The sequence below is a fragment of the Penaeus monodon genome, chromosome 4 (assembly GCF_015228065.2).
Source record: "Penaeus monodon isolate SGIC_2016 chromosome 4, NSTDA_Pmon_1, whole genome shotgun sequence".
In the NCBI taxonomy this organism is placed as follows: Eukaryota; Metazoa; Arthropoda; class Malacostraca; order Decapoda; family Penaeidae; genus Penaeus; species Penaeus monodon.
In genome coordinates, this window is record NC_051389.1 from 59,667,344 (window position 1) to 59,677,198 (window position 9,855).

Below are 9,855 nucleotides of genomic sequence, written 5' to 3' on the forward strand. Positions count from 1 at the left end.
AGGGGGAGGGGCGTGGGGGGCCGGAGGGGAGGGGGCGCCGGAGGGGGCCTGAGGGGAGGGGGGCGTCCGGAGGGGGCCCGGAGGGGGAGGGGGGCGTCCGGAGGGGGAGGGGGGCGTCCGGAGGGGGCCCGGAGGGGGAGGGGGGCGTCCGGAGGGGGCCCGGAGGGGGAGGGGGCGTCCGGAGGGGGCCCGGAGGGAGAGGGGGCGTCGGAGGGGCCCCGGAGGGGAGGGGGGCGTCCGGAGGGGCCCGGAGGGGAGGGGGGCGTCGGGGCGGGGGGGGCGCCGGAGGGGGGAGGGGGGGGCGTCCGGAGGGGGCCCGGAGGGGGAGGGGGGCGTCCGGAGGGGGCCCGGAGGGGGAGAGGGGGCGTCCGGAGGGGGCCGGAGGGGGAGGGGGGGGCGTCCGGAGGGGGGCCCGGAGGGGGAGGGGGGCGTCCGGAGGGGCCGGAGGGGGAGGGGGGCGTCCGGAGGGGGCCCTGAGGGAGAGGGGGCGTCCGGAGGGGCCCGGAGGGAGGGGGGCGTCCGGAGGGGGCCCGGAGGGGGAGGGGGCGTCCGGAGGGCCGGAGGGGGGCGTCCGGAGGGGCGTCCGGAGGGGGCCCGGAGGGGGAGGGGGCGTCGGGCCGCACTCACCTCTTGGCCTTGACGTTGGTGGAGACGGAGCAAGTGGACTCGTTGTCGGAGATGGTGGAGCAGGCGGAGGGCGGGCGGCTGAGGTCGCGGGCGTGCACGTCGTTGTGGTCCGCGTCCTTGAGTCCGCAGCGCTCGTCGTCGTCGGCGCCGGCGCTGCGGGACCGCTGGCGGCCGAGGCGCACCAGCGAGCGGACGGCCTTCATGCCCGCGAAGCCTCGGCTGCGGGGGGGGGGGGAGGTCACTTACGTGTGTTTGTATTTGGGTATATATATGCATATGTATAACAATGAAACACAACATCACAACAACACACACAAAAAACACACACACAATATATATATATATATATTATATATATAATATATATATATATATATATATATATATAAAAGTATATATATATATATATATAATATATATATATATAAGTATATATATATATAGTATATATATATACATATGTATATATATATAATATATATATATATTAATATATATATATATAATATATATATATATATAACTTATATAATATATATATATATATATATATATATATATAACATCACGTAAAAACACGGGAATCAACACCATAGGAACTCAACGAAATCGCAATCGAGCCCAACCCTTTCCACGCCCAAGCCACAGACGCGCGCAACAGAGACCAATCTACGAAATGCCGCCCATAATCCCTCAAGTGCAGATGCAGATTTAACCCCCTTTCCATGTCAGGCCTTTTCCCTTGCAGGTAAACTCACCCTCGGTTGAGATTCGCTCAGACAGTTCGATTCCCGACTCGTTTCTGATCCCCGGTTCGAAGCGTTCGAAGCACCAATTCCCAAACACACAAATGAAATAAGAGTAACAAGAAAGAAAGAAAGAAAGAAAAAAATGGAATAGAGGCGAGACAGACACAAGCGCACAAATAAAATAAGAATAACAAGAAAGAAAAAAAAATAAAATGGAATAGAGGAGGAAAAAAGAAAGAAAGGAATACAGGATTGATGGAAATCTACACACATAAAGGTTTCTGTGATTTTTTTTTAAATGTTATTTTGAGATTCCGAATTGGCTGGAAATTGTGAGGTAGGTCGAAAAAAGAAGACGTGTTAATGATTATATAACGTTAATTTGCAGTTATTTAATGCTGATTTTCCCCCCATGTTAAAATGAAGGGGGGGACAAATCGTGAGTCATGAGAAATTGTATGTGTGTGTGTGTGTGTGTGTTTGTTTGTTTGTGTTTGTTTGTGTTTGTTTGTGTGTGTGTGTATGTATGTGTGCATATGTGTGTGTGTGTGTGTGCGCGCGTATGTGTATGTGTGTGTACGTACGTTCGTGCGTGTGTATTTATATAAAGTTTGGATCACATTTCCCCAAAGCTTTTATAAACGAAAGAGTTTTCTCAATAGAGAGTACAGAGAGTACCCATTTTCTCTGACAAAGGCATCTGTCCCGCGGAGGCGCTTCTGTCAACAGCTGTGGTGCGGGTCACATTTATATTAGTTTTGTCAGTCAAAAAATCATATTTTCGGTATTAATCAATAACGGTATGCTCATGTTTGAGCAGCCGTGGACCTCTCCACCATCCTTCGCCACTAAACTCGATCTTACGCTTTTCTTTCCACTTATACCATCGACAGCCCGCAAATATCTTTGATATTGTCGCTCAGTCTTGTCTTATTTTCGGTATACAGATATTTAAAATATTATTATACAAACAGAATCCGATTGTGTAAAGACTGCATTTTATTTATCTTCTGTTGTACTTATGTCACTGATAAATCTATCTTTGTTGCAATGCATAATTTCCCATTCAAAACTGACAAACGTGTAATCTAACGACACAAAAAATATATAACAATTGGTTCCGCGTACATAACATCACCTGGGAATTACTTGATCTCAGTGGAATAATCTGTGGTTCCTGATTTTGCCACAGAGCAATCAGCAAAGAAGCTTGAAGGCCCACAACGCGAGGGGATAGTGTCAACTATCCTCTCATCCTAATGCAGGATCTAATATTTTCCTCTCGAAGCAAGTGCATTGTTTCGGGAAGGTAAATTCCTCAAGGGGAGCACGAGACTGATTGGTAATAACTGATTGAAAATTAGGGGATTTTTTTTTAATGAGGAATTACGATAATAACCAAGGTGATTGTTGATGAATAATGATGTAGATAATGATCAATAACAAAAACTACTCTCACTGCTATTACTACTACGACTACTACTACTAATGGTAATAATAATAATAATAATAATAATAATAATAATAATAATAACTATTATTATTATATTAGTATTAGTATTATCATAATGATAATAATAACAATCATAATAATAATGATGATAATAATAATAATAATAATAATATTAAAAATGATAACAAAAAGAAGAACCGAAAATAATACCATGGGGAAGAAGAAACAAACAAAGCAACAGACAGCCCCCACCCCTACCAGATGCCCCAACATCGCACCCCAAAATATCCCTCACTTCTTCAATATCCACATATCCAACGAAGGGATACAGCGGACACGCAAATCCACAACCGCAATGAATGTTCATTATAAAAATGAATCATCCTTCTTGATGATGAATAAGATCAATGCAGTGAATAATTTGGGTCTTGCGTATATGTATATGCATATGTGTTTGTGCATATATATATATATATATACTATATATATATATATATATATATATATATATAATATATATATATATATATATTATATATTATATTTATATTGTTGGTGTGTGTGTAGTATGTGTATTGTGTGTGGTATGGTTGTATATATTACATATATGTATAGTATATATATACATATATACACATACACACAACTACACACACACACAACACACACACAACACAACAACACACTACAACACACACACAACATAATACATAATAAATATAATCAACAAACAATCAACAACACATAGCATCATCAAACAATATATGTACACACAAAAACACACACAACACACAATCATTATATATATTAGTATATATATATAGTGATTGATTATAGTATAGTATTAGTTATAGTTAATTACGATATATATATTATATATATATATATATTCTATATATATATATATATATAGATTATTGAGTGTGTTGTGGTGTGTCTGTGCGGTGTGTGTGGGTTGTGTGTTGAATTGCACGTATAATTATCTTCTCTTGACACGTAACTCAACGAGGCATTCAATGCTCGCATTTTTGGAATGCAATCCAAAAAATGCGAAAGCCAATGCGAGGTTTGCTCTTTCTCCATTGAATTCTTGCACACGCCTCGTGCTGCCTCGTGGCGCCCCGGAAGGTGTATTTAACAATTCAAAAGTAGTTTTTTCACATAACAAAAGAAATATGAAAAAGCCCGCAGGCACGGAAGTGTATATTATGCAACATACATTTCATACTTGCACATGGATATACGCCTCTCTTTCACGCACACGTTTATACACATACCCCCTTCACACACACACGCACACACACACACACACACCACACACACACACACACACACACACACACACACCACACACACACACACACACCACACACACACACACACACACACACACATAAACACGCACATACACACACATGGTGAATCCTACAGTACACCCAGGCTCTTAATTAAATACTTTTACAGGTTTGCGAAGGAAGACTAGCTAAACAATAAGGCAAAAAATCCAAACCAAAACCCCCGGAGAATAAACAGACGCAATGAAAACAAAAGAAAGTCGAATAAGTGTGACAAAAAGGGTTCCTGGCCTTAATAAGGAATCTAAACCTAATCGGATTCCCCGTGGCCAATCAGCGTCTGTTATCCGTCTTGTCTCCTTTGCATGAGGCGCGAAGAGAGAGAGAGAGAGAGAGAGAGAGAGAGAGAGAGAGAGAGAGAGAGAGAGAGAGAGAGAGAGAGAGAGAGAGAGGGAGGGAGGAGAGGAGAGAGGAGGAGAGAGGGAAGGAGGAAGTGGGGGGGGAGGGAAGAGAGGGAGAGAAAGGGAGGATGGAGAAGAGAAGAAAGAGAGGAAGGAGGGAAAGTGGGGGGGGAAGAGAAAGAGGAAGAAAGGGAGAGATGCAGAAAGAAAGAGAGAAAGAGGCAGACAGACAGATAGACAGACAGACACTCAGGGAATCCACACACACCCATAAATATGAAGTTTCCATATTAATAATTTCCACTTTTCCCAGCCGATTCTCTCCCCCTGCCACCCTCCCCTGTTTTCTCCCAAGAAATGCAATAACCTCTCCCTCTGTCCTTTCCCTCCTGCCTGTTCCTCCTCCATCCCCTTCTACCTCTTCTCCACTATCCTCCCATCCCCTCGTGAAATTCCCTCCCCTCTCTCCCTTCTCCCTCCCACTTCATCCCGTTCCTCACTTCCCCTCTCTTTTCACTTCCTCCTCCTCTCCCCTCTGTCTTCCTCAATCGCCCTTCCTTCCCATCCCTCCCATCGCCTTCTCTCCCCTTTCCCCATCCCCTCCACTATCTCCTACCCACTAACATCCCCCCCCTCCTCACCCTCCCTCTCTCCTCCAACCTTCCTGTCAATTCCTCTTTCTCCCCATCTCTCCTTCCTGCCCCCCCCCCCCCCCCGCCCTTCCTCCTCCAACTTCTCCTTCCTATCCCTCCACCTCCCCAACTCCCTCCTCCTCCCCGTACCTCCCCATCCTTCCTCCTCCCCCCACTCTTCCTTCCCACCCGTCCACCTCCTCCTCCTCCTCCTCCTCCTCCTCCTCCTCCTCCTCCTCCTCCTCCTCCTCCTCCTCCTCCTCCTCCTGTTCTTCCTTCCTCCTGTTCTTCCTTCCTCCTGTTCTTCCTTCCTCCCTCCGTCGCTCAACTCATGTGCTTAACTTTTCATCCTCGCTTCCTGACGCCGCCCCCCCCCCCTCCCCACCCCCTGGGGAGTGAAGCTAACTTACTTCCAATTGACATCTGACTCGAGCTCTGCGATGTTGAGAGGGAAGGGGGGAGGGAGGGAGTGGAGGAGGGTGAAAAGGGAGACAGAGGGGGAGGAGAGGGGAGAGAGAGAAGGGAGGGATGGTGAGGGAGAAAGAAGGGAGAAGGATAGTGAGGGTGAGAGAAGGGTGAAGGATAGTGAGGGGAGAAAGAAGGGGAGGGTGATAGCGGGGAGGAGAGAGAGGGGAGTTAGAGTGAGGGGAGGCGGATGGCAAGGGGTGAGAGTGAGAGGGTGTAGGAGAGAGAGAGTGAGGGGGTGGGGAGAGGAAAGAGAAGCAGGGATGGTGAGGGGAGAAGAGAGAGAGGGGAGGGGTGATGAGAGACAAAAGAGGGAGAAGAAATTATGAAAGGAGGAGGACTGTGAGAGGGGAGAGGGAGAAGGGAGGAAAGCAGAGGTAGGGGATAAAGGAGGGGGGATGTGAGGTGAGGGAGGGAGAGCAAAGGTAGGGGAGAGAGAGAGAGAGAGAGAGAGAGAGAGAGGAGAAGAGAGAGAGAAAAGAAGGAGAGGGGAGAGAGGAGAGAGAGAGAGAGGGAGAAAAGAAGAGAGGAGGGGGAGAAAGAGAGAGAGAGAGGAGAAGAGGAGAGAGAGAGAGAGATGGAGAGAGGGGAGAGAGAGAGAGAGAGAGGAGGGGGAGAAGGGGAGAGGAGAGAGAGAGAGAGAAGGGGGGAGAGAGAAGAGAGAGGAGACGGAGAGAGAGAGAGAGAGAGGGGAGAGAGAGAGAGAGGAGAGAGGGGAGAGAGGAGAGAGAGAGAGAGAAAGAGGGGGGGAAATGGAGAGAGGGAGAAGATGAGGGGAAGTGAGGGGAGGGGGTGAGGAAATGGAGGGAGGGAGGGAGAGAGTAGAAATGAAGAGATGGAGGGAGAGTGAGGAAAGGTTCTACACCTTTCCTCACTCTCCCTCCATGATGATAAAGAGAGGGGGAGGGAAGAAGTAGTGGAGAGGTACTGCCAGTGAGGAGAGGGGACAGACGAGTGGCGAGGGGAAGGTTGAGGACAGAAAAAGGGGTAAGGCAATGTTTTATGAGGGGAAAGAGGGGGAGAGGCAAACGCAGAGAGATGGAGGAGGTACAGATAATGAGGGAGAGGGGCAGGGAGAGAGAAGAGGGGAGGGAGAGAGAAGGGAGGACGGGTGGACAGGTACTTGTGATGAGGGGAATAAGGAAGAAAAAATAATGATAATGAGAGGGAATAAAAGGGTTAAAAGTGATAAAGATGAGGCAAAAGAGGAGAGGAGAGTAACAGGGGCTATTATGGGGGGGGGGGGATAACGAGGGGAGTCAGGGTGGGGAGTTTGTGAGGGAAAGATTATCGTGAGGGGAGACGATGGGGGAAATGAAGAGGGAATTGCACGTTGATACTAGGCTGGAGGAGGCTGTCACTAACCCTTGGTCGTTAAGTAATAATAAAAAGATATGCGAAATGAATAAAACTAAACGAGAATAAGAAAAAAAAGGAGAGAAAGGGGAAAATTAGATAGAAGAGGAGAAAATGCAGATGATTGAAGAAGAAGAAGAAGAAGAAGAAGAAGAAGAAAAAGAAGATGAAGAAGAAAAAGAAGAAGATAAATAATAATATAATAATAATAATAAAATAATAATTATTATTATTATAATAATAATGAAGAAGAAAAAGAAGGAGAAGAAGAGGAAGAGGAAGAAGAAGAAGAAGAAAAAGAAGAAAATTAAAAAGAAAAAGAAGAAGAAGAGGAAGAAGCAGAAGAAGAAGAAGAAGAAGAAGAAGGATAATGACGAATACCAGCAAAACAACACCCATATTACAATCAGTAATAAACAAATTAGGCAGATATAAAATCCTTGATAACATTGATAACCATACTTTATGATGATGATAAGAACAGCGGATTGCAAACCACTTCAGAGAGACTGTTTACATTAGATATCGAAGGCCACTTTATCCCGTCACTTCAGTACTTATGTAGACGTATTTTTATTCTTTGCTTAAAAAAATCGTTTTTTTTCAGCAATGTGCCGTTTAAAGTACAAAAAGTGAGGATAGATAGACGGGGTTTATGGAGAAAGGATATGGAGGAGAAGGAAGAGGAGAGAAGGAGGAGGAGGAGGAGGAAGAGGAGGAGGAGGAGGAGGAGGAGGAGGGGAAGAGGAGGAGGAGGAGGAGGAGGAGGAGGAGGAGGAGGAGGAGGAGGAGGAGGAATTGGAGGAGGAGGGGGAGGAGGAAAAAGAATATGAATAAGAATAGATAGAAGAAGAAAAAAAATATAATGAAAATGACGAAGAAGAGGAGAAGAAAATGAAGAAAGATGTGGAAGAATGATAAAAAGAGGAGGAGGAGGAGGAAGAGGATAACGATAGCACTGCAACGTTGCAAGACTTGGATACATGAACTTTAGCATCTTGTTCTAAATTCCCAAGTCATCTTCAGGTCGACGAATCAAAAGAGGCGCAGTACTATTTTCAAAGTAACACACGCTTGGCTTTCCTGCTTCCTTTTACATTATCAAATGTTCATCTTCATGCAAAAGCTATTCTCTCCCTACCCTTTCTCTATCTCCCTTTCTTTCTCTTTCTCTCTCTCTGTCTCTCGCTCTCTCTCTCTCTTATCTTTTTCTTCTCCTCTCTCTCTCTCTCCCTTTCTCTCTCTCTCTCTCTCTCTCTCTCTCTCTCTCTCTCTCTCTCTCTCTCTCTTTCTCTCTCTCTTCTTTCTCCCCCTCTCCCTTCCTCACTCTTTCTCTCTCTCTCTCTCGTTTCCTTTCAGATTGCCTATTTCTCTTCAGATAACCTTCATTCGTCTGCCTATGAGTAATCTTCAGAGGAAATACAAGCTGTACCAAGACATTCTCATTCAAGCCATTCTAATCTAAATTCTCCATGCCATAATCTATTACGATCATGTTTATTATTTTGTCAGAGGACTAATTGGCAATCTAGTCGACGCCAACCCCACTGACAATAAGAAGGAAATATGACCGTAATCTCAAAGTAGAAAAAAAACAATAATTGTCAAGAATGAAAGTATAGATATATTACTTCCTTTTTACAACCCTTCATTTATAACTGTACTTTACATATACCTGTGTATGTTGTCACTGGAACTGCCTACGGACGAGGTCGTTAGGCAGAGGCGTTTCTATCAAAGATGGGAACAGTCTTTTTTGTGTTACTCTGATTATTTACGTCTTTTATAATCTTGAACTTGCTCTTATTTTGTGTTTTGTGATTACTCTGCTTATCATAACCCCTTTCTTCCCAGGCTACCCATAAATACATAATGAACTGAAATATATACAGATAACATTAATAAGGATTAACCAACAGAGGTATAATTCCCTTCAGATAAGAAAAGGAGGAACGAATTAATAATATCAAATAAGCCACAACATTACCTGGACGTTTTGTTTTGAATACGCGAGGGCCTGCGCGTCCAGAGGTGTTCCTAGACAGTATGCATGTAAAGGTCAGCCCATATGTATATAAAGGGTCTGAAAACACATTTGAAAGTACAGGTTATTCCTTGATCATATGCTTATAAAGGTCTGAGAACACCTTTTGACGCGCATGCCTTGTCCAATAGTTTCACCTTCTGTTTTCCTGCTATATCAAGGAATATGATGTTGCATATGATAAGGAAGGGAATAATTGTAAAATGTGACTGTATCATTCCTGTCATTATAATATTACAGACCAATAGACCCCGAATAATAAACGCATTTCAAATAATCATTTATCATATTGTATTTAATCAAACGCATACAAATTAATCAACCTGAGACTTTGATCATTAACATAGAGTGCAAACAGCTGTTCTAAACATTCGGTCCTTTACTTTTTTACCGATATTGGTATGTTTATGTATCCTTTGAATTTCGTTATCTTAAGAAATCTGTAGTCACTGCCTCTAAGACAAATGTCGAGTTTATCATTGATCTATCATTCATTAGTGTCTAATCTATCTTCTGTCTATCTTATTCCGTTCACATGACTGCATGATTATCATTGAACGTAATTTTCCGTAAATTCTTTGTTTTATTTATTTATTTATTTATTTATTTATTTATTTATTTTTGCAGAAGCGAGTAGTTATTTCGCCAAAGCACGATTTTAAACTGGATTTCCCATGAGAAGTTGTAAATATGTACGAAGTTCCAGACAAATCGAAATTCTCAAGTCATGCAGAAAAAAATAAGCTACTTACAATTCAAATAAAATTTATGAGAGAGAGAGAGAGGAAAAGGGGAGGAAAAAAAAAAAAAAAAAAGGGGGGGGGGGGGGGGGG

The 9,855-nt window shown here is 44.2% G+C and overlaps 1 protein-coding gene across 1 annotated transcript in view; it reads right to left on the reverse strand.

Annotated features, from left to right (window-relative positions):
• The window catches only part of LOC119572633 (otoferlin-like), a gene marked incomplete in the record, with an annotated part of 132,351 nt that overhangs the window by 68,514 nt on the left and 53,982 nt on the right, over positions 1-9,855 (reverse strand). The window contains 1 exon segment of the mRNA XM_037919738.1: positions 628-846. Within this exon segment, the coding sequence (XP_037775666.1) occupies positions 628-846 (219 nt within the window).